The 26,112-nt window shown below is 46.5% G+C and overlaps 1 protein-coding gene across 1 annotated transcript in view; it reads left to right on the top strand.

Annotated features, from left to right (window-relative positions):
• CC2D2A (coiled-coil and C2 domain containing 2A) overlaps positions 1-22,678 on the top strand; it is a 353,444-nt gene extending 330,766 nt beyond the window's left edge. Inside the window, exons 34-36 of the mRNA XM_069202617.1 lie at positions 18,220-18,278; positions 18,366-18,543; positions 19,301-22,678. Of these exons, the coding sequence (XP_069058718.1) occupies positions 18,220-18,278; positions 18,366-18,543; positions 19,301-19,489 (426 nt within the window). The 3' untranslated portion in view covers positions 19,490-22,678. The remainder of the gene's footprint in view (positions 1-18,219; positions 18,279-18,365; positions 18,544-19,300) is intronic.
• Positions 22,679-26,112: the final 3,434 nt, after the last annotated feature.

Here is a 26,112-nt window from a genome sequence, read left to right as displayed (position 1 = left end):
TATTTTATTTTTTTATTTTTTTATTGTTTTGAAAAAGAAGAAGGAAAGGGAATACAAGTGGAAAAAGAAAAATCAAAACAGCTTGCACAGGTGAGTACGATGAGATCCAGAGAACATTGACATTAAACCAATCCATGTGACAGACGTCCCGTTCAGTTCTAAACACAACGGGAGCCACAGCCCCCCCCAGCAGTCTACTAGAATAATCCCATCCACCCTCCCCATATCTTCTCATGCTTCCAGGAACAGCCCTTTGATTTGTAGACCATTTTTTCTTGGTTTGTGCACCAATCCACCCCATGTCTCCATTTTTGGACGGACGGGCCCGTAGATGAGTTCCAAGCAGCAGCAATGTCTCTCTTAGTGACCAACATGGCCGTACCCACAAAAGCACGATTTGCTCGTGTGCCTCTAAGTTCCTCCATCACATCCAGTAGTACCAGTTTAGCGGACATATGTTGCTCCTGCCCCAGCACCGCATTCAATTCACGGGTTACCCTACCCCAATAAGCCTGCAGCACCGAACAAGACCACACCATATGAAAAAAATCAGCCAGTTCCCTTGCACATCAAGGGCACTGAGCCGTGGGGCAAAGACCCGCCCGGTACAGCCTGTCAGTTGCAAGATATGCCCTGTGTAAGTAGTAAAATTGCACTGCACGAAGCCTCGCCGACACCACCAGCACTCTAGGTGCCATCAGCGCCTCCACCCAGTCAGTCTCTTCAAACGCTCCCACCCATGACTCCCATTTATTTCTGTTTGATTCCAAACTGCCTGGGGCATTATTAACTAACATTTTATAAATCTGGGAAACACCTTTCCCTCCCATGTTGCCCATAAGCAACTTGGCTTCAAGTGGATTGAATTCTGGTATCAGGCCAGTAGGGGACTGTAGGTCCTCAAATGATTTAATTGCGTTACCTTTCCATACATCACCCACTAATGATATACCCATCAACTCCCATTCAGCGAACCCATCCAATACTGCTGATTCACTCAGCCACCTCCCATGTCACAGCGGGGTTTGTCGGGTGACAACAGGGTTCCATTGGGCATGCCACAGCGCGCCACGTAAAAAAAACACTTTAGTTACCAACTCCATGTCTCTAGGGAGTGGCGCGCCATAAAGCAAATCAAGGATATGGGGGAAACTCAACGTCTCCAATTCCACCTGGTAGGCCGGGTTCACCCACCCCCCAGTAAACCAGTCATGTACAACCAGGAGCTGGGTCGCCAAATAATATAAATAGGGGTCCGCCATGCCCAATCCCCTGTCGTACACCCCACTCCGACAGTGCTGTGCGGCCACCCGATGTCTCGCCCCATTCCAAAGAAATGAGTTGGTGGCTTTCTCCAAATCCCTGAACCATGGCAGTGGGATCGGGAGTGGAAAGTTTTGGAAGACATATAAAAGTTGCGGTAATACCATCATTTTATATAGGGCTACACGACCCAGCACATTCAGCGACAGTGTCTACCATCTTTGCAAGTCTGCCTTAGTACGGGCTAGTAGCGGGGCCAAGTTCCTGGCCCATGTGGGTTCAGGAAGAAGGGTTATCCAAATACCAAGATATTTAAAACTGAGCCTGCGCAGGGGTATCTCAGATAACACCGTAGAAGGTGGAGGACTCGGGGGCCTGTCACACTGGGTTCATCCATATACAACAGGACGTCATCTGCATACAGAGCCACACAGTCCTGAGAAGAAGGCCCCAATCTCCAGCCGTGGTATAGTGGATCTGTCCTGATCATTTGTGCTAGCGGCTCAATAGCCAAAGTAAAAAGAAGGGGGGACAAAGGGCCAGCCCCGTTGCGTGCCCCGACATATAGTGAGGATCGAAGACAGGGTACCGTTGACCTGCATGCGTGCTGTGGGGTTGGTGTACAGAAGCCCGCCTGCTGAAGCACTAAAAAGAAATGCCCCCAGTTCACCGTGTCAAAGGCCTTCTCAAAGTCAATAAACAGGAGGTCAAGGTCCCGGGGCAGCTGGCGGCGTCCAGCCAAGGCCACGTGCAATCGACGAATGCGGTGTTGTGTGCCGTGAGTGGCCATAAAGCCACATTGGTCAGGATGAATCAGCAGCGGCAGCACCCTTTTAAGACTGGTGGCGAGGATCGTGGCATAAATTTTTACTTCACTATTAATCAGAGTTATCGATCTATAATCAGCACAATGTTGCGACGGGGCTGGGTTTTAGGAAGCACCACAATAGTGGCGACGTCCAGCCCTTTCGGGAAGGATCTCTGGTGATCCACCTCCGCAAAGAACGCCGAAAGCCGTGGTACTAGGACTTCCCGTGACACCTTATAATATTCTGAGGGGAAACCATCGGGTCCCGGGGTCTTACCCGTCCCCAGCACAGAGATGGCCTCCCCAATTTCCTTTTCGCTAAGAGGTTCATCAGGGAAACGCCCTGAAGGCCGACTCCGGAACAAAGAAGTCGTGGGCAACGAAAGCGGAACTACGCTTTCCTTAACCACGACTTCGTTGTTTTGTGCCTTAACCACGCATGTGCTGAACAACGCACATGCGTGGTTAAGACACAAACAAGGGAGTCGGCTGAGGAGGACGACGCAACGAGGCGACGACTCAGGTAAGAGGGGCGTAGGTGGGGGGGTGGGGTATTTTCAGTTTTAGGGGCGGGGTGGTGGGTCGGAGTTTTAGTTTTAGGGGCGGGGTGGTGGGTCGGGGTATTTTCAGTTTTAGGGGTGGGGGGTTGGTGTTTTAGGGGCGGGGGTGGGGGGCCGGGGTATTTTCAGTTTTAGGGGCAGGGTGGGGGGTTGGGGTTTTAGTTTTAGGGGCGGGGTAGGGGTCGGGGTATTTTTTAGGGGCGGGCGGGATGGGGGTTGGGGTTTTAGTTTTATGGGGCGGGGTGGGGAGTCAGGGTATTTTTAGTTTTAGGGGCAGGTTGGGGTTGTTTTAGGGGTGGGGGTTGGGGTGGTTTTAGGGGTGGGGTGGGGGGTGTTGGGGGGGTTTAGATTTAGGGGAAGGGTGGAGGGTTCGGAGTAGTTTTAGGGATGGGGGTTGGGGTACTTTAGGTTTCAGGGATGGGGTTGGGGTTGTTTTAGGTTTTGGGGGTAGGGTGGGAGTCGCAGTAATTTTAGGGAGGAGGTGGGTGTTGGGGTAGTTTTAGGGGCAAGGGTGGGGGGTTGGTGTGGTTTTATGGGGACGGGGGGCTCACGGTCATTTTTAGGGGTGGGGGGGATGCATGCAGGAACAATGCATGCCTATCACTAATGCCTTTACCAGGAATGCCTTTACAACGAAAAACCGAACTCGTTGTTCAGGCATTCGTTGTTCCGGCAGGCGTCGTTCCGATATACATTCAGGTCCATCAAGCTGCTGCACCTCCATCAAGGGCAGCCTCGGTAGGGGGACATCTTCCAGGAGCTGACGTGCGCGGTCAGGAACGATCGCTTCCGAAGCCCGATTTTAGGGCGCCCTGTAATACCGGGCAAAAGCGTTGGCTATATCTTGATGCCCGGAGACGCGGACCTCCCGGTCGTTATAAATTTCAGGAATGATCCTGGAAGCCTGCTGTTGGGACGTCAACCAGTATAGCAACTTTCCTGTTTTTTCCCCACAGCCATAGACCATGGCAGTGGATGCCCACCAGAGGTGCTTTGCCGCTTCCAGAGACTGGTCTCGGATTTACTCACAGATCAGTAGGAGTTGCCTAGCTAACCCTTCACTGGGCTGTGCACACTGTTCAGCTTCTAAGCATGCGGCCCGTGCCTCCAGCTGCTCAACATGAAGTGTCTGGGAACGCTCCTGAACTCGGACAAGGCCCCTAGCCGTTCCCCATAGGACCGCCTTGCTTGCAGCCCATAAGACTCCATGGGACGTCACCGACCCCTCATTAAGAATGAAGTCTTCTTGAAGTGCCTGCTGCAACTGCTTAACATAGGGCCCATCCTGCAGGTACCATGCGTTCAGTCGCCACATAGGACGAACTGATGATTGGGCATATCCCACTACAAATCAGAGGGGTGCATGGTCGGCGATTCCACGCGCTAATATTTCAATATGGGCAAGGTGGCTACAATCTGTGCTCAGTAGAAGCACAAGGTCAATCCTAGATTGCATGCCATGGGCCGCCGAGGTATGCGTAAATTGCTGAAGCCGCAGGTGCCACACTCGCCACGTATTGCATAATCCTGCAGAAGTCAACCACGCAGTGAGCCCCGCTGCCATGGCCTGTCCGTGGGTGGGCCGGTCGCATAGTTTAGAACTGAGTTAAAATCCCGCCCCAGTATGGTAAGTCCCGGGGGCAGGTCTAGGAGTAATTTAGTTAGGTTATTGAGAGTCCTACGCACCATAGTCGGCGGGGCGTAAACACTAACCACATTGATCGTGATGCCCTCGACCTTCCCAGTAATGGCCACATAACGCCCTTGTCGGTCCCTCCACACCTGGATTACTGTTGTGGGAAATGAGCGGTGCAGCAGTATCGCCACCCCTTGTGATCCATGTGTGAACCCTGCGTGATATACTCTGTCAAAACCCTTGCAAGCTTGAAAAGGACACTTGTCTCCCAGGAGGTGTGTCTCCTGCAACAGGAGGACGTCAGGCAGGTGCCGGTGTATGAATGCAAACACGCGGTTCGCTTAATTTTGTCTAAAAGACCATTAAAATTCCACAAGATAACCTGTGTCGGGCCCATTAGTGTGAGTAGTTCTGTCTACCATGACATTGTTTCTGAACCCCGCCCTGATGCCCCAGGGGTCCCTCCACCAGCACCCAGTGAGCGGCAGACGCTCTGTTAATTAGCATCTTGGACCCCATCCCCTGTGCAGCTGAGTTTAAGAACACATAAACAATTACATCAATTAACAATAACAGACACCTTAATGGTAGGTCTGAACTCCCATAGCCCCCAAATCCCTCCCCACCCCATGCTTTCCCTCAGAACCATCTGTGCCCTTATATACCATCTCACTCCCAAACACAGTGAGTGGGAAACACCCATTGGTTGAGCAGTGGTGGACCCCTCCATGCTGTCGGATCAAAGAGCGTTAAATAACAAGCAGCCTCATTGTGGTAAAGTTTCCATCAGCGCGGGCATCACCCGTCCTGCTATCGCCGGGCTTTGGGACAGATCGGTGTCTTCCAATGTCTCCAAGAGAACATGCGCCGATCCCTGCAACCCCAGGTCTCCCCGTCACCCCTTTGACTTGCCTTCATCCGTTGTCCCGATATTTCCTCAAATGGGGTTTCCATGGGGGAGCCTGAGCAAGAGTCCCGGCGTGTCCTACGCCTGCTCGAGGATGTCCGTTGGCGGAAGCCAGATGGCCGTTTCTGCTGGTTGTTCACCGGCTTTCCGTCTTGGGCTTGCCGCTGTCTCTCACCGGGTGGGCCGAGCGGTATCTCTTCTGTCTATCAAGTCCACGCAGCAGCTGGTTGCTCAAAGAAGTGAGTCTTGTTTCCGTGTACCACTCAGAGTTTTGCTGGGAATAGAAGCCGGTAGGGTATGTCCATCACTCTCATTTTCTGCTTTACTTCAATAAATGAGCGACGTTGCAGTTGTACATCCTTTGTATAATCTGGAAAAAGGAGAACCTTTGCCCCGCTACAGAATAGATCCCCCTTGGAGCGTGCCTCCTGCAGTACAGCGCCCCTATCCTTAAAAAATTGAGAGACGGAGTATCACCGGTCTGTGTGGAGAGCCCGATGGAGGTCTGGACTGCAGAGCCCTATGGGCCCGTTCAATCGCGAACCATGGAGTGAGGCGGTCTTCCGGCATCCAGGAGCGGAACCAGTCCTCCAGGAATGAGGCCAGGGATGATGTTGCAGTGTTCTCCGGAAGGTCCACGATACGAAGATTGTTGCGCCTGGACCTATTTTCAGCATCCTCTGCTCTCTGGTATAGTTCTGATGTGCGGGATGATAATGCAGATACTTGCGTCTTCAGGGCAGTCAGGTCATCTTCCAATGTGGATATCCTTGATTCTGCCTCCGTAATTTGGGCTGTTGCGTTGTGGAGACCCTGACGTACCAGGGCCTCATCCACTCTTACTTCCCCGATCTTGGCCTCTACAGCTGTCTGAGTCGCCTGAATAGCTTGAAGGATTGCTGCCAGGTCGCTGGAAGCCGCCGGTGGACTGTCACCGCCACCCACGGATCGGTCTTCAGCGCAGGTCCCACCAGAACCCGTAGTAAATTGGTCTATGCGCGTCTGCGCCGTGGGTTGTCACGTCAATTTGTCCTTGCCCATTGCCGCCCTTCAAGACCCAGCTGTAGGTTAAGACACCTTGATCGGAGTGCACAGAGAGAGTCCTGCTAGCACTCTATGTGGGTTTACAAAGTCACCAGAGCTGCCCTCCAAGGCCACGTCTCATATGCAAAACTTGTTCTGCACCTCAGGGCAGCAGGGCCATAGCAAGGATCATGGGGTCATTATTCAGCCGTCCGGCCACGTTTATTACCGACTGCAGTGACTTTGCGTCGAGATTCAGGAGTCCATGTGCCTTCATTCGAGCCACTCAGATCAGCCACGTTCTGCCAGCTCCCCCTCCGCACCCCTGGACTGTGCGCTGCTTCTCCTTATTTCCCGTGGGCCCCTCAGTCCTCGTCGGGACCCACAGAAACTACCATGGGGGGAGGGGAAGAGGAACATTTGCGACCCACCACAGGTCCTCTGCCACTCGCCACCGGTCCCTCTCCTCAGTCACTCTCGCCGGCAGGGAGGGGGCCCAAGCACCACTCCCTCTGGCACCGAGGTGAGCGGTGCCTTTTTTCTTCACCAGTAGGCTATCTCTCAGTCCGCTGCACAGCACCGCCACCCCAGCTCACCAGCCGACCGGGCCGCGGCCCCATGGCCCACAGCCACTCAGGCCTTCAGGGTTGTCTTCGCCATCCTGGCACTCCGGTCCGACCCCGCGCCGCCTCACGCAGTGACCGCACCGGTCGGCGGCTCCTCCTGCTGCCATCACCCGCTACGCCTCTGCGGTGGTCACCCGCCCCTCTCCCGGGCAGGTGAGGTGAGTGGCGCCTTTCTTCTTTGCCGTGTAGGCTGTCCCTCAGTCTGCCACACAGCACTGCCACCTGTAGCTCACCAGCCGGCTGGGCCTCGGCGCCCCCAGCAATACAGGCCTTCAGGCACGTCTTTACCATCCCTGCACCCCAGTCCGACCCCGCGCCTCCTCCTGCAGCGACCGTGCCAGATGGCAGCTCCTCCTGTGCTGACACCACCCACTACACCTCTCCGGTGGTCGTCCGCCTCTCTCCCGGGCAACCGTCAGCCGGGACAGACACCGGGCCGCCCTCCGCCGCCGGCCTCTTTCCAATCGCTGCCACTGCTATTGGGAGTGTCCGCCATTTTAAGTGCGGACCGCCCCAGGTAAACAGCACCGTGCAGCCGATTCGCGGACCCAGAGACTCCCCCAGTTCTTCCAGGGGGGTCAGTCCAGCCCCGGGAGCGGGTGTTACCACCGATGGAGGCGGATAATGGGCACTGCTTGAGGCAAATGACGGGGTGGTCTGGAGCACTACAAGAGTGTGACCGCCATCTTGACGCCTTGGCCGCACCCCCCTCAAAATGTGTTTTTAGCAGGGTCCTAGATCATGTCTTGTTGCCACCTTCAGTTGTTTGTTATTTGCTAAAACACATTGTCTAAAAATGGATAACTGGAATGTATATTTGCTCTACACGTTTTGAGTAGGTATGTGAATATTATAATTTTCCTCTAATTAAGTAAAGGACCCACTGCTCTGAATAAGGTTCCCAGGGCAGGGTAAAAACAAGAATTAGTATAAACATTTCCTGGAAACCTTTGTTTTAATCTCACCCACACATGTATCATATACAAATATATGTATGGCTTAGAGGATAATGTGAAAAATAATTTTCCTCACCATAATGAATGTCATTTTTTTTTTACATTGGCTCAACTGAGTATATTGGTAGCTAATGTTCTATTTTTATTTTGCATTTTCCCTCAGATACATATCTTTATTTTAATGCTGTTTAAAGTATGCTGTAATGGGGTTCTTGTGCATGATATTTTTTTCACTTAAAACCAAGTCAACAGGATCAAAGTTTCAATTAACAAACTCTCGTACTGTATTTAAATATGTACTAGAATCTCCTTTTTCATTTACTCTGTATGATATTACTTAATGAATCAATAGTAGTGTCTTGTGCCTGCTTTCCAGAAAACTCAGAATATAGTTGTATGTTGACATTTGTCTTTCCTATTTCGTGTGATAATGCATTCATATTTCGTAATTATTCTAGAGATACTGTGATAGTCTTAGACATCAACTTTGAAGACAGCTTGTATTCCAGATTCATGGGGGCCGATTAAAGATTTAAAGACTTTCTGTAGATACTGGTTTTCACAGTATAATAGGCCGTCTTTCACAGTTGGTACACAGAAGTGTGATTTCTTACAGTACTTAGGGTTGGGGCTTTTGTATTTATTTAGTGCTTATAGTCTGAGGCATTACATTCCGATTCGTTTGCTCATTTCATTGCTAGTATTTTCTGTATTTTGCCAAACTATTTGCATGTTTCACCCATTTAAGAACTAACATTGATGAGAGAGTGATCTAGGAGGGCTGTGGTGATAGTCTCTTCTACTATTTCCGCTTCAGAAAGACAGCACATATGATGTCATCTGCATCTCAGAACTTAGTTTCTACTCTGAGTCGAAACTGCAAGTGTATAAAAGTACCGAACCGAAGGATACAAAACTACCTACTTCTTTGTGGGTACTCTATAATCATCTGATATTAAAGTTTGAAATCATGCAGCACTGTCATAGCTGTTAAGTAAGACAAAAGCAGTGGTTCCTTCTGAGTGATTCAATTAGTAATCTACGCTTGGGTGTTATAAGTCTACCAGACTACCTGCACCCTACATGCCTAAGAAAGTATCAAAGTTATATAATGTTAATATAAATGGGAAAAAAGGCTGAAACATCATGAATGAAATACATATGTATTGGAGATTTTAATACGTATTTGTGGGTCTCAAAATCACAATATAGGGTACCGCATTACAAAGAGCAGTGGTGAGGTAGTGCTCATGTGCATCATACATGAAAGTATAGTGGAGAATTCTAAAACAATTAAAAATATGTTTTTGGCTATCTGTTTTAGCATGTTAGGAAATAAACCTCATATTGAGATCCTAAACAACTTATTGGGCAGAAAAAACAGCCCCTGGCCAATATTGTCAAAACTGTATGGGCAAATGCGGCATTTTACCTTTGTTATCCTTGGGGCCTACTTACTAAAGGATTCAAAACTGAGCACTAAGCATCCCACATTAGCACTCAGTATTCAGGGTGGCGAACTAGAACTTATTCTGGGAGGTGGTGTAGGGTTAGACACTTGGAAACCAATATAGCCAACAATAAAATGTAATAATTGAAGGTCCAGCTAGTACTTTGTCTTAAAGCTAGAAAAGTACTTTATTCTAGCTACCACACAGTACTACAACTACAATAACACACATTACATTACCTAGAGTTTGTGTGGGATAATTATAAATTTGTGATTATCTTAAGCGAAGTATTTCCAGTGAGTAGAGTAATCTCTGTATGATCAGGTTCAACCCACAAATGCTTTTTTGCTCTGTATCTGTGTTTATCATTGTGTAAATCAGACTGACCACAGGTCAAGTGCTTTAGCTGTACACATGGGCATGTTTGTTACTCAGCTGGCTCTACTGCACTCTTGGGGCATGTGTGTAGACCATGCTTCTTAGTCACCTGCTCACTCTGGAAGGCAGGGGTCTGGGTTGACTCCAGAGGCAGAGATGACAGTTGCTGTTCTCAGTGTTGTGGAGACTCAGACTGGCTCATGTTATCTTCTTGCAGCCGTAGAGCATTCGCTCATGCCCAAAGCTTACCATGCATATGGGATAGTACAACCCACTCCAGTCAGGTTATGTTGTCCCAACAGGAAGGACAAGAATTTTATAGGTGTTCACTGTTTTCACTAAACTTGATGCTCACACACCAAGATTGCTGGGCTGCAACAGTGATGTAGGTGACAGCAGGCACTATTATACCACGTCTCTGTTTGCTGGTTATGTTCTTGGTGCTACGTCTTGTAATTCAGGATGTTGGCCGCACATGTTGGTCAGCGTGGAATGTGTGGCTTAAACACATGCTCACCCACTCTCCTTGCCAGCATCTATTCTCAAGGTCAGTGAACCTAATGGTAGTCCTTCAGGCTGTGGTGAGACCCGGTCAGACAATAGTTTAGTGAGGATGGGACAGCAGTGGCTCACCGCAGCTATGGGTGAGTAGCTCCGTCCTTGACACTTCACTCTTTGACGTCGTGCTTGGTGATGTACGCCTTCCGCTTCAGCTCCCTCTTTCAAGTTGCTAGGATGCAGGGTACTGCTCTGGCAAGGTGTACTCTTCAGACACCCCTTGTAAGGAAATGCCTCCTTGGCATGGTTACCCCCTGACTTTTTGCCTTTGCTGATGCCAAGTTATGATTTGAAAGTGTGCTGAGGCCTGCTAACCAGGCCCCAGCACCAGTGTTATTTCCCTAACCTGTACCTTTGTCTCCACAATTGGCACACCGTGGCATCCAGGTAAGTCCCTTGTAACTGGTACCCCTGGTACCAAGGGACCTGATGCCAGGGAAGGTCTCTAAGGGCTGCAGCATGTCTTATGCCACCCTGAGGACCCCTCACTCAGCACAGACACACTGCTTGCCAGCTTGTGTGTGCTAGTGGGGAGAAAATGACTAAGTCAACATGGCACTCCCCTCAGGGTGCCATGCCAACCTCACACTGCCCATGGCATAGATAAGTCACCCCTCTAGCAGGCCTTACAGCCCTAAGGCAGGGTGCACTATACCATAGGTGAGGGCATAGGTGCATGAGCACTATGCCCCTACAGTGTCTAAGCAAAACCTTAGACATTGTAAGTGCAGGGTAGCCATAAGAGTATATGGTCTGGGAGTCTGTCAAACACGAACTCCACAGCACCATAATGGCTACACTGAAAACTGGGAAGTTTGGTATCAAACTTCTCAGCACAATAAATGCACACTGATGTCAGTGTACATTTTATTGTGAAATACACCCAGAGGGCATCTTAGAGATGCCCCCTGAAAACATACCCGACTTCCAGTGTGGGCTGACTAGTTTTACCAGCCTGCCACACACCAGACATGTTGCTGGCCACATGGGGAGAGTGCCTTTGTCACTCTGTGGCCAGGAACAAAGCCTGTACTGGGTGGAGGTGCTTCTCACCTCCCCCTGCAGGAACTGTAACACCTGGCGGTGAGCCTCAAAGGCTCACCCCCTCTGTTACAGTGCCATAGGGCATCCCAGCTAGTGGAGATGCCCGCCCCCTCCGGCCACGGCCCCACTTTTGGCAGCAAAGCCGGAGGAGATAATGAGAAAAACAAGGAGGAGTCACTGGCCAGTGAGGACAACCCCTAAGGTGTCCTGAGCTGAGGTGACTCTGACTTTTAGAAATCCTCCATCTTGCAGATGGAGGATTCCCCCAATAGGATTAGGGATGTGCCCCCCTCCCCTCAGGGAGGAAGCACAAAGAGGGTGTAGCCACCCTCAGGGCTAGTAGCCATTGGCTATTCGCCCCCAGACCTAAACACACCCCTAAATTGAGTATTTAGGGCCCCCCAGAACCAAGCAAGATAGATTCCTGCAACCTGAAGATGAAGAAGGACTGCTGACCTGAAGCTCTGCAGAGAAGACAGAGACACCAACTGCTTTGGCCCCAGCCCTACCGGCCTGTCTCCCCACTTCAAGAAAAACTGCACAGCGAAGCGTCCCCCAGGGTCCAGCAACCTCTGAAGCCTCAGAGGACTACCCTGCATCTAAAAGGACCAAGAACTCCCGAGGACAGCGGCCCTGTTCCACAAAGACTGCAACTTTGCAACAAAGAAGCAACTTTTAAAGACCACACGTTTCCCGCCGGAAGCCTGAGACTTTCCACTCTGCACCCGACGCCCCCGGCTCGACCTGCAGAGAACCAACACTACAGGGAGGACTCCCCGGCGACCCTGTGAGTAGCCAGAGTTGACCCCCCTGAGCTCCCCCAGCAACGCCTGCAGAGGGAATCCAGAGGCTCCCTCTGACCGCGACTGCCTGCTTCAAAGAACCCGACGCCTGGTAAAGACACTGCACCCACAGCCCCCAGGACCTGAAGGATCCGACCTCCAGTGCAAAAGCGACCCCAAGGTGGCCCTCTCCCTTGCCCAGGTGGTGGTTACCCCGAGGAGCCCCCCCTTGCCTGCCTGCATCGCTGAAGAGACCCCTGGGTCTCCCATTGAAACCTATTGCGAACCTGACGCCTGTTTGCACTCTGCACCCGGCCGCCCCTGTGCCGCTGAGGGTGTACTTTTTGTGCCCCGGTGCCCTACAAAACCCCCCTGGTCTGCCCTCCGAAGTTGCAGGTACTTACCTGCTGGCAGACTGGAACCGGGGCACCCCCTACTCCATTGAAGCCTATGCGTTTTGGGCACCACTTTGACTGCTGCACCTGACCGGCCCTGAGCTGCTGGTGTGTAACTTTGGGGTTGCCCTGAACCCCCAACGGTGGGCTACCTTGGACCCAACTTGGAATCCTGTAAGTGCTTTACTTACCTGAAAAACTAACAAATACGTACCTCCCCCAGGAACTGTTGAATTTTGCAGTGTCCAATTTTAAAATAGCTTATTGCCATTTTTGCCAAAACTGTACATGATATTGTGTTGATTCAAAGTTCCTAAGATACCTGAGTGAAATGCCTTTCATTTGAAGTATTACTTGTAAATCTTGAACCTGTGGTTCTTAAAATAAACTAAGAAAATATATTTTTCAATATAAAACCTATTGGCCTGGAATTGTCTTTTAAGTGTGTGTTCCTCATTTATTGCCTGTGTGTGTACAACAAATGCTTAACACTATCCTCTGATAAGTCTACTGCTCGACCACCCTACCACAAAATAGAGCATTAGAATTATCTCTTTTTGCCACTATCTTACCTCTAAGGGGAACCCTTGGACTCTGTGCATGCTATTTCTTACTTTGAAATAGTACATACAGAGCCAACTTCCTACACCCCTCTAATACTCCTGCTTTCTCTCTAGAAGCTTCCTCCCAACAGCTTTTTCTGGCAAGATTTCACTAGAACTTCCAGATCTGTTCCTGACCTAACAAGGTTACTGCCTATCAGAGATTGTAATCTTTAGACTTTTTCTTGTATGCTGGTGTGCTCTGCCAATCTGCTCTAGAGGTATCCTGGCAATAAATTTGGGGAGTGTTCCTCTTACTTAAACAAGACTAGCAGACTTGTGTAGGTTTGGCAGGTAGGAGGCCAGGTGATCCCTGACAGGTGCTTGTGAGACAGCAGCACAAAGAAGCAGGGCCCTCCCCACGTTGCTAGACAGTCTACACTCTGCCCCTCCAGACCAAAGAACCTTGCTCTGTGGATCCATCCAATTTTTACAGGTCTTCAGATTTCACCCATGATTCTCATGTGCTCCATGGCAAGAAATCATAAATGCACAGAAATTGTTGTACCTGAGAAAACAGGGCAGCGAGGGTACTTTACTGAGCCATGCAGAGGACTTTCATATCTCAGTACTTTAACTTGGTAATTAAGAAATGTTACATTAAATGTAACTGCCATAACAATCCTACACTAAATATCAAAATATCATGAGCACTGCCATGAACTGATAAGCAAAATACATGGGATTCTCCTAGAAGGGAAGTGATGATCTAGCTAGCTAAGCTTAATTAAGGTAATTAAAGGCAAACCATTAGAATAACCACTCTTCTCCCAATTACCCACAACCTCCCAGTCCTGATGAAAAACAGACAAAAATCAAACGGAAAAACATACCCTCTACACACATTACAAGAATGAAGAAGGTGGCCGAGAGGTCCAGGACGGGGAAACGGCGAACCTCATCCTCCTGGACCTCTCGGCCACCTTCGACACTGTCTGCCACCACACCCTACGCACACGCCTCAATGATGCAGGGATCCGCGACAGAGCTCTGGACTGGATCACCTCCTTCCTCACCGTCAGAACCCAGAGAGTCCACCTCCCTCCATTCCGCTCTGAAGTCACCAAGATCATCTGCGGTGTACCCCAGGGGTCATCCCTCAGCCCAACCCTTTTTAATGTTTACACGGCTCCGCTCGCAAAATTAGTCCGATCACACAACCTCAACATTGTGTCATATGCCGATGACACCCAGCTAATCCTCTCCCTCACCAAGGACCCCGCCACCGCCAAAACCAGCCTCCACGAAGGAATGAAGACCATCGCCAAATGGATGAAGAACAGCGGCCTGAAACTCAATTCTGACAAAACTAAGGTCCTCATCCTCGGCTCCACCCTCTCCACCTGGGACGACTCCTGGTGGCCTGCCACACTGTGAACCGCACCGACACCCACCGACCACTCACGCAACCTGGGGTTCATCCTGGACTCATTGCTATCAATGACCCAGCAAGTCAACGCCCTCTCTTCCTCCTGTTTCAACACCCTCCGCATGCTTCGGAAGATCTACAAATGGATCTCCACCGGAACCAGAAGGACGGGCACCCAAGCCCTCGTAAGCAGTAGACTGGACTACGGCAACGCCCTCTATGCAGGAGCCATGGCCAAACTCCAGAAAAGACTGCAACTCATACAGAACGCCTCTGCATGCCTCATCCTGGACATCCCCCTTCACAGCCTCATCACAGCCCATTTGAGAGACCTGCACTGGCTCCCCGTCAACAAGAGAATCATGTTCAAGCTCCTCATCCACGCTCATAAAGCACTGCACACCACCGGACCAGAATACCTCAACAGACGGCTCTCCTACACCCGGGCCCGACAGCTTCGCTCCGCTGACCGTGCCCTCGCCACGGTTCCACGCATCCACAGAATGACCGTGGTGGCAGATCATTCTCCCACCTCGCCGCCAAGACATTAAACACTCTTCCTATCCACCTGTGACAGACACAGGACCTGCCAACCTTCAGGAGATGCCTCAAGACATGGCTGTTCGAGCAGGAGCAGCAACCTTCCACCCCCTGAGGTACTGGGTTTTTCAGAACCGGTACTGATCCGGTAACCCAGTGGTGCCAGGGTACACCCAAAGACCTCGGGTACTTTGCTGATTCAGACCACAGAAACTCAGAGTCTTCTAGGTGAAGTCAAAGATCGAATTTATTGGCTGCAACCAAGTAACAAGCGTCCTAGAAGTACAACAGCACGGTTTGTATGTTCTCAGGAGACTGTGTTTCAATGCAAAGTCAGGTTTCCTTATATACAGTTTTTTAAGCTTCAGGCAAACATTCTTGACATTTTGGTTGGTCATTCACATGTTTTCACTACAAAGGAAAAAACAGTGTCATGATGAAACCTCATATTTCATGTCATCCAACCCATAATAAATTACCCGGCAAGGCCTAGTATTTTACATCAGATAAGTGTGGACCCCCAATAAAAACGGGCACCTCCCCCTCGTAAAGTAAGAAGAAGAAAAGAGCAGGTGCAGGTGTGAGCAAGATTAGGCAGGGTGTGTGAGCGATAATAAGGGTTTTATGGCATGGTGTGCCTTGATGCTATCTGATTCGGCCACTGGGAGAGGGACTGACCAAACAGGTTTGGCCTGAGGCAATGGTTCCAGCTTGCCCAGGTCAGAGAAAAGTCAATCAAGGTGTACGTGTCCTTGGAATCAAATCTGACTGTATTATAAGCCTATGTGAGGGCAACTTTTAAAAATGGCTGCCGTGTATAAAATGGGAGCCACGAGTGCAGGACGAAAATGGCGATTTCGAGGTGAAAACGCTGCTGGAATTGAGCGAAAATGCTCATGCTTAGTGTACTAGTCATTATCGGTCTTTTGATACTAAAATCGTACTGCTGTGGCAAAGTAAATTACATGGGTCCAGAATTTTTAGAACCACACCCCTTCAGCGCCTTGAGACCCTCACGTGTGAGTAGTGCGCTTTACAAATGCTATGATTGATTGATTGATTGATTGATTAATTGAGGAAATTAGCTCACCCATGTGTGGGCCGAAAACATACTTGCTGCCTTTCCCTCAGGCCTGAAGTGGGGTAATCCACCAGATGCACACTAGGCACCTAGCTGACCCCCTAATATAAAGCAAAGTATCAAGCAGTACCCAATGTGTCAAGCAAACCAAGCACAGGTTTTTCCTACAGAGTTCCAGAGTAACCACCCATCCAGCAGAACGAGTGACCCCTCTGCCATCCCTACCTTAACAACAGAGTCTAAAGGCCCCTGTTTAGCTTAAGTGTGGCAGGCCATCAAGTCCAGTACCTTACGGTTTCTCTGGCACCCGATCTGTTGGACTCCGTGATCATGAGCACTTCCAAGGTTGCCTCGATATGCCTGTAGATCTAGATCTAAGAGGGATCAGTCAGTAGCCATTACCCCCCACCCCCCTTTAAGTCTTTGCCACCATATAATGTAAGGCTCTTCAAGGCTATCTTTTCTTTATCTGTATTGTAATCCAGTGTGTACTTACTCCCAATAACTATACCAAATAAAGCTTTTCATGTTAATATGTATAATTATGTGAATAACACAAAGTTGTTTTTAAAATTGTAAAATTTACCTGATAGACAAGTTCACAAACATCTAGTGGCAATAGACAAGGGACCATTCGGTAATACGTTTATTTATTCATTTAATTGTATATTATAGTGTTGCTTTGTGACTAGGAACCTCTTAACAGCTCTGGTGAGTTTTCAAAATGTTTGGCTGCATTGACCATCCTTTCAGCCTTGGGTAGATTTAGATTGCTTGGATCGAATGCCAATGTGGCCTTGTGCTACATCTGGCTAGACTGTTTGACCCACTGCCCTGTCCCTCGCAGAAGTGGGCAGTCGGCCATTTGCTTAAGTAGATGGAAAAGGCGAGGCCTTTGTCTAGAGCACAAAGTCGTTGCTTGTGGCCTCACTGGACACCGTCTGGCAGATGCTTTTTCAGGCTGTCAGTGCCCTGAGTTAATTAGGTCGTCAACTTAATTTCTTACTATTGAATACACCATCCACCCTTTTAGCTTGCCTGGGAGCATCAGGGATCACTGGCTCGGTGAATGTCTGGGTAAATTCCTTCTTCAGGGGTAGGTTCAGTCTGTCAGTCTGCCTCCTTTTATTGCTCTGTACTTGGCTAGTGGCTGAAGGATCTGCTTTGCCACACATGCACCTGTGTATTGCACTTCTGTCTATCCTCATCCTACCCAAGGTATGAATATTCACATGTATGTCATGGCATCTGGCCTATTGTCAGGCTGGGAGGTGATCACTTGTCTGCAGTACAAGGTAATTATGACTTAAGGTCCATCTGGAATTGGTAGTGGTGTGTCTGGATTCTGTGGAAAGCCAGTCATTGCAACTCCTGATTTCTTTGTCATCCTTTATGAAAATATTGCAAATTGATCAACGTGTTGAGAATTGGACGGTAAATAAAATTTAAATGATGTGTGGGGATTTATGCTGTTGCAAGCAGGGACGCAGGGTAAAGAAGTTAACACTCCTATTATTTCTGTTTGTTGAGCGTCTGTCTCATGGCACACTTATAACCAAAGGATGACTGATGGGATGAATATGTAAAAAAGTGTATGGTCAGACAGGATTAAATAGCTTCTTTTTCATGTATTGCATACAACCTTAGAGCCTGTCTTAGCGGGCTAAACCAGCCATTAAAGGCCCACTCCAGCGTTAAAGGCCCAAGCCAAAGGCAAGGGCCTTTAACAAGGGAGCAGGACTTTAATTGCCGGTATAGCCCAGCTACGAAGGGCTATAAGGCTATTAGAACATTCTGTCATTAGAGGGCAGAATGTTCTAATATAGCCTTAGAACCTGCTGTAGCGGGCTCTACCGGCCGCTAAAGGCCCGAGCTGAAGGTGAGGGCCTTTAACAAGGGAAAGGGCCTTTAATGGCTGTTAGAGCCCACTACGGCAAGTTCTAAGGCTATTAGAAAATTCTAGAGGGCAGAATGTTCTATCAAATAAAACAAATTCCTCACGAAGCCCGAGGGGATTAAAATCCCCTCAGGCTCTGTGAGGCTTTCTTCACAGCTTATGCTGTGAACAAAGAACATTGGAATGTTGACGCCCCCGGCTTTTACCAGTGAGTAAAAGCCAAGAGAGCTCTCCATTGTCTGCAATGGAGCCCCCCAACGTTCCAATGTCCTAATAATGATGAGCTATGCAGACATTTCAACATTGTTTTTCTGTTTTGATTTGTATCTTATATTTTTCTTAGCCAGAAGAGTTAATCTATCAACGTTCAGACAAAACGGCTGCAGGAGAGCTGCAAGACAGGTGCAGTAATAAATGAATCCATTTTAATATATACCTATGCACTGGCCCCCCTTCCAATAATAATCTCATGCCACGTTTTTTTCTCAGAATTGAAAAAGTGTTAAAAGAAAAAATAATGGGGTGGCGGCCAAGGCACCCCACGCGTTGGAACAGGTACTGCACTTCTACACTGAGGCAGTTTTTGCCTTTGCTAGAACGAAACCAAGGGAGAGAAGTGGAAGACGACCATCGGGCTGAGCTCCAAAAGCAACTAGGAGATTACAGGGTGATTATTTTTTTATTTCTTTTATTTAGCAATTTTTATAGCGTACCTGCAAGTTAGCGCATTTTTCATCAATACAGCAATATAAAATTGTGTAAAATTAAGTGGAAGTGGATTGGAACTGAGTGATTTTGGAGAATAACCTGAATGATGGAAAGAACTGTATCCTATAAACTAGTGGCGATTATTTGAAAAATGTCTGGTAGGGTGAAAGGATGCACAATAGAGGGACGGCGGAAGAGGGATGGACATCCCAATCATTCACATCAGAGTGAATGGGGAATTGTACATCAAATTACGCTAAAGCAAATGGAGATCAGTTCAGATAAAATTCGAATAGATGATTTTTCAGTCCCTTTCTACAAGACAACAGAGCCGGTTGTGTTTTTGCAGTCGCTAGAAAGTTTGAGATACTGATTTAAAAAAAAAAAAAACGGTGTCAAGTTTCAAGATTTCCTTAATTTGGGTGTCTCAAGCTGTCAAGAGTTTTTAATACTTGAGTATTGTTTGCCATCAGATAGTGTCAATAAGTTGATCAGATATTGCGGTTTGTTCATTTAGATGGCACGAGGTTCTTGACTTTTTTATTGTTTTTGGGCATAGCTGATATAAATGGCTGCTTCAGAGAACCAACTGTTACAAAGAGGCTGTGTTTTTGTAGTGACTCTAAGCACCTTTGTTCCTAAACCAGAAATGTTTCTTCTGTTTTTATTTATGTGTTTTCTGTGAATATCTAACTCTTTTTCTGTTGCTTTTCCAGTTTTCGGGATTTCCAATCCACATGGCTTTCTCTGAATTAAGACCAATCGTGGAGGCGGTGTACAGCACAGGGGTCCACAACAGTGAAATTCCAAATGTAGAGTTCGCTTTGGCCGTGTACGTGCACCCTTATCCCAAAAATGTTCTTTCGGTGTGGGTCTACGTCGCCTCACTGGTTCGCAACCGGTAAAACTCTCTTTAGCAAGGACCTTCTAAAGATCTTCCAATTAGCAGGCATCTGCTGACAACCGCCATGCTGGAAGGCATTTTATAACATTCTTCATTATGTGAACATGTATTTTATATTTAAGTCAAATTTCCTTTTATACGAAGCAATCATGCCTGAAACTGTATAGTTATGTAGATGTATTTTCTTCTTTAATGGGTCCAGTGGTGTGGGCAAAAACATATTTTTTCACAAATAATACGTAAACTCTTGTTTGGATTGTGCTGCAGTGTCTCCACTCTACGTGCCCACGAGTTGTACATCTTGCATGGATTGAGACATAGGCAGTTTTTACACATCAATAAAAAAAATTAAGGGGATACAATGAGAATGAGCGGCAGCAGCAGTTTGCAATTCCTTAGTTCTGTGCTTAACTCAGTGAGGATGCCAAAATGCACAGCGCATCTGCAAGACCCTTGTAAATGTCTTTAGTGTTTCTACAGGGAGGCTCAGTCTGCTGACCTCATGTTTGTTTTAGCGTCATTGCAGAGCACACACTTATGCCTGAGTTTTCAGACGTTGACTTTCACGGTCTGTAATTTGACTGTCTAGACCCAGCACCTTTGGCCTGATTGCAGACTGATTATACATTTTGTAATGCTCGTTCAGTTTAGGTCTTGGAGGAGCAAGCTTCCTCAACATTGTAAGGAGCATGCTTCACGAAGGGGAGAGAAATAGAATCTCTGGCTGGGCGGCTTGTGTTCCCCTTCACTAGTCGATTTCACCAACATTGTTTGAGACTCAGGGCAGTGTGTAACAGTGTCAGCTCCACAGAGAGTGAGGTCATGACATGAGGGTTCTTTACTTACATTTTCATTAGCGCTTGCGTTGTGCAAGGCACTTCTTCTGTTTATGTACCCATAAAGAAGACAATGGGTGCAGTACAAAACTGCATATCTCCATGCCACTCTTAGAAATTGTAGGCCATAGTCTGCTACCAGAACCGCTCTGAGGTGCCCAAGTTCACCGTGACATGTCCTCAAAGCCTAATACTATCACTCACTGACTCTTAGGTGATATTCCATAATCATTCACAGCCAATTCTGAGTTGAAATCCAAGCCTATTAGTTGTGCTCACTCTGTGATGAGCATATGACCTAAGAATGTGGTCCATCCTGCGCAACCTTCCCAATGTAAAACTACCATAAGAATCCTGTTCAAAGGCAATGGCACGCATACTTGTTATTTGCACTCAGCAACACATATTTGTGCTAAAAATGATAATTAGTTACATCTGTATAAGACAAGTAATAACAAAGGAAAAGGGGAAGAAATCACAAAATCAACTTTGTCCATGGGAAATGCGAATTAATTGTCCATTCAGACAACAATAGGTTTACAATCAGTACACTGACATTCACGAGAGCCTAAATGACCCCACTACTGGGTGGAAAGAGAAAAATATTTTCAGGACTTCTCTACTCCTTAAAAGTCCTTTTGGTTGATTTGAGCTAAGCTCCAACATTGCAAGATGTGTCATGGTCCTGAGTGGCAGGTCAATTGGTCAAAAAATCAAAGTCCAGGGTGTGCTCTTAGTGGAGAGGAATAATGATCTTATTCTTTGAAAATATTCTATAGAAATGTTAATAGTTTGGACAGGAAAATAGTCCAAAAAGTAAGCTTTTTGTGGTCGGCCTTCCAACAAATTCAGCTCCTTTCAAGATGACAGCCACACATTGGAGTACAGATGACATAATATGCTGTTTTACTTTCTGTGCAGGCCTTCGTAGGTGGATGCTGAGACAAGTCAGCTGTATATTGTTAACGCTATTAAGGCAACATATAGTGGTGTTGTCGGATGTGTTTTATTTTGTTGTGGGGAGCACAAAATGGTTGATTTCATACGATCTTTATTTTTCCTCCTCTCATCTTTAATCCTGTAATCACCAAAACCATAGTCTCTTTGTCTTTTGAACCAGCCTCTAGATTTTTACTCCTACAGTTTTCTTCCTTTTAACTTTATCTGTTGAGCCACCACTTCGGCTACTCCTGGTGCATTCAGTAAACCCTACACTTGGTATATCCAGATCATGCTCTAGGGCATTTGTTCATTTTACTCAGGCTCTTTGAGGAACATATTTATCTAGATTTTACTGTTTAAGATTTGGAAGATGACATGGCCATAGCGTCCTCTTTGGCAGTGTTGTGTTACTGGGCAGAAATACTGCCCATCACCCACTTTTTACATTGCATGTCTATTGAATTTGGAAGCAAGCAACAAAAACCTAGGAGATTAATTCACATCGATGTGGTAGCACTCTGCTGCCTTTTGGCTAGGATAGCGCTATAGAAATACAACGTACATTAATTTCTCCACCCAAAGCTTTTTAACATTCCTATTGGAAGTGTAAATGAAAGTATTTCCAGAGAAGTTTAAAAAGAATGGTTAGGAAAAAGATGCATATTACTAAAACATGCATTGTGCTAACTATGTGGGTACTTTTGTAAATTACTTTTTCGGACTTAACGTGCCCATCTATTGCACACCAGAATGTTCCAGATATAAATTCTGCAGAAAGCGTGGGAAAGAGCATAGCTTTACCCATGTTTACAAAGTGTGTGCAAGAAGTAAGAACATCTCAGGGATAGTTATAATAAATGAAGAAACAAATAACCAGAAATATTTGAAATTTAGGAAATATCCTATTCTGACTTATGAATTCCCAGTGGAATGCATTGGCTGCACATTTAGGATTAGAAAAAAAGATGTTTCTTACCTTAATGTGTACATATTCCTTATGCATGTGCTTGGAGGTTGTCTGAATCAGGGAAGCCATGCGCAAGCGAATGTTGCACATCCTGACAGTCTTAGTCCTTGTAATGCAAGAGTCATTAACTACTACGATCCATGGGTAAACTGCACAGAAATCATGCATGCATTTATACTGCCCAGAAAACCAGTTTTAACTGAATGAAAGACAGGGGAAGATTTGAGAAATCATTCTAAATGACCAGTGTTTTTTTATAATGAGATATGTATAGAATGTCAAACTGTAATGCTCTTTGTGTAACAAATCTAAAGCAATATATTAATTGCAATTTATTTTTATAATTTGATATTAAATCAATTAAATGCTTTATATTGTCGCTAAATGTTTTTTGTCATGTGAAAATAAATGGTTTTATAAATATTTATAATAAACCTATTTTCTCAACACTTCTAGTACTCTATACGTTTTTATAAGGATCTGCTGAGAACATAAGTTCATTCCTATAAATGTGTTCCCGTGGTCTGTATGAATATTACTCATATACACTGTATATAAAAAGTAGTCTATGTTTAGAACTTGCACTGCATTTTACATCTGGACATTTACACACACACAGTAACAGGTTACAATCTAATTTACATGCACCAGTGTCTAGATTCAGGTAAGCACACATTACTTAAGAGAACACTCCCGAGAAGGTACATTTTCCCCACAAAAAGTAAAGTAATAGCCCATCCATCATCGAACACAGGAATCATCAATCAGCCTACAACAGACAAGGATGCAATAGAAACAACCTCATAAAGGTCCACTCCTTCTGTTTTCCAAAACACCTTTATTCAGTCTCCTACCTGAAATGCCTACTACACAATTGCAGATGAGCTGCAAAATAAAGACTGAATATAGCATGCCTGATCATCAGTAAAATCGTCAACCTTGTATCCCTCTCTACAAACGTCTCAATGAAGCCTCGTAGCCAGACACGTTAGTACCTCAGGATTGATAATCATACATTAAGGGGAGATTCGAGAAATGTGAATGCGGGTTGCAATTACCCCCAAAAACTCTATTCAGTGCAAAAGTCTGAAAAACAAAACTTTCCGCACCTTCCAGTGCCTCATCCCCCGAAGTTCTAACATCTGATGATCTTTCTACTGAATTCCACCACATCTACTCTCCAGTGGGAGGTAGTCTCTTGTGACCTTGTTACTGAGACAATCCTAGAGAAACCGGTGTTCTCTTTCAGGCATATTTTCCTAGGTGATGGCGACTTAAAATCTAAAAATGACTCCTGTATTACACATCTGTCCTTACTCCTGCTCAGCTATGACCTTATGCAACATAACATTTTACCCACCACGGAAATGGCTCAATCCTTTACCTGAACCAGGTAGACACGTATAATTATTTCCCAGTCCCTTTCACTTTGACATTTTAAAAATGAATAACCAAGGGACAACTGGGGAAACACAAACCATGGGTGTGTAAAGATATTAACCGAATCGACCTACTAAATCACATAGCGTCTTTGTCTTTTCTTTCACCAATGGGAAAGCAACCAGTGAGGCCTGCAGCAAAGAAGTAGAAGCACGGTTCAGTGCCAGAGTTGGAGCGGACTGACTTTGTCCATGGTTAGTCAACGCTGGGGAATGGCCTGCTGATGCAAGCTCACTCTTGTTCCTGACAGATCTGTGTGACCACAACGCGCTCCAGGGTGAGTTGGTAATATAACATGTGCAGCATGGCCTCCTTGAAGGCTACAACATGCTGGAGAGTGCACAGTGGCCTGAGGCACTCCGGGCACATCGGCTCCAGAATCTATGACTGGTATTAGAAAGAAAGTGACACCAGAGTTGGATTTTTCTATGACAACTGCGCAATCCTAGAGCCTGAACATCGAGGAAGAGTTAGACTTGCTATTCCTATTCTGTTTCTTTGACCTGGCCCTCAACAATGCCTGTGACTTACCTGATGGGACAATCTGGATCAGGACCGATCCTGCTTCTTGTTCTCAGCAATGTAGAGTTTATCTTCCCACTCCTCTTGGCTTTCGGGTACATCAGGGAGCAATTGTCCAGGATTTGCAGTAAATTTGCTTGCCAAAGGTGACGCAGGCAGCCATTGTGCGTGTCCCTAACCAAAACTAGTTTCTAGCATATGCAGCATGGTTTAACACTTGTCATCTTTGGTGTCTGACAATCAAATAATTTGATGAAGGAAATAAATATGGTAAAACACAGAAAACTGTACGAGTGGACCTCTAGATCCACATTGAAGGGTGGAGAAAAAAGTACTGGACAGCTATCAAGTGTGATCCTTACATGAAGTTCCAAATCGTCATATTGAAAGGCAGGGTCAAGTTGTAACGAAGGCCATTGGTGCCATTTAACAGCATGCATGAGCTGTTGCTAGAGTTTACAAATCAAGGTCGGTGCCTGGGGAATGGACAAGGTGAGGAATCTGCATTTAGATTGAGTATCTATCAGACAGAGTGTTACCAAAGGTGGATATTTTATTCCTCAGCACTGTGTTTATGAAAACAACTGAATCTGGACTTTAAATAATCAGACAAGTAGAATAGAGATGGTGAATTAAATCTTCGGCAGATAACCTAGAACTGCCTTGCCAAACACAAACTTACAAACTATTTTGAGATGGTCAAACAAAATACAAATCCTTCACTCAACTCTTTACCTAACAACAGTCCAGAAACTATCTGCAAAAATTGTGTCCTCTCTAATAGGGATAAACGAGAAATGATTGAACTCTCCCTTGTGCAGACACCTGCCAACTAGGTTACCTTTTTGCTGATTCTGAAAAAAAACAGCTATCTGGTCCAAATAAAAAAAAAAAAAACTCTCATGAACTTTGCAAAACCTTTCATCAATGATGCATACCTTGTACTGGAAAAAGGTATCCTCCTTATACTCTTGGTGGCTATTGACATTGTCACTTATCCAACAGTTCTAAACACTAGAGGAGAGGAGGGGTATCACAGGGAATGGATTGATTTGGTTCTCTTCTTAGCTTGGCAAACGCCCACGGTCAATCAAAATCACACATTTCAGCTGTAACCCTAGTCCACTCTTGCAAAGGATCCCCAAGGATCAATACCCTTGCTAATCCATGAAACGTCTGAGCAGCTTGCTAAAAACTCCAACTTATCTTATCACTTTGATGCTGATGAAATACAGTTACAAGTGAACCTTTCCTCCCCAAAAGAGAATGATTTCCTTACTCTTATCATGGATAACATACAATCAATGGTGCCCCATCAGAACCTCAAGATGAATCTCTCAATAACTGAATTCCTATTGATTTCTTCTCCCAACTGTCCCATTCCTGTGCAAGTCTGAATAAATGCATTCAGTGCCCCGGACTGTCAATCTCACCATCACTGACTGCGCAAAGTCCTTAAGCTTCTAGTTGGTCAAGAATCTCAGTCAGACCCATATCTAAACCTTTAAAAAGTAGCACAGTTCTAACTTAGGCTTCTAAGTGGTATTGAATATTTCTTAACAATAAACGATATGTGATCCAGTTATTGGTCTTCCTGAGGTTAAACTATAGGAATGCATTGCTAGCTGGTATGCCAAAAGTACATCTGGTACCACTAAAAGCAGCTCTGTACATGCCTTCAAGACTAGTCTTGGCTAGGAAATATGATCGCATCACACCGGCCCTGATTTCCCTTTATTAGCTCAGATCTAAGTGAAAAGTATACTGGAATTGCTTTGCATTGTGCACAAATCTTTCCATTCTAAGACTTGACGCTCCCTCCTAAAAACTGGTAATATCAAATGGTCAGCAACAACTTAAGAGGCAGATACTCTTATCCTTGAATACCTCGTCTGCACAGGGGGAAGGCCAATGAAA

Source organism: Pleurodeles waltl, chromosome 1_2, assembly GCF_031143425.1.
Source record: "Pleurodeles waltl isolate 20211129_DDA chromosome 1_2, aPleWal1.hap1.20221129, whole genome shotgun sequence".
NCBI classification, from domain to species: domain Eukaryota; kingdom Metazoa; phylum Chordata; class Amphibia; order Caudata; family Salamandridae; genus Pleurodeles; species Pleurodeles waltl.
Note: the sequence above shows the minus strand (reverse complement) of the source record. Positions and strands in the feature narration are given on the sequence as shown.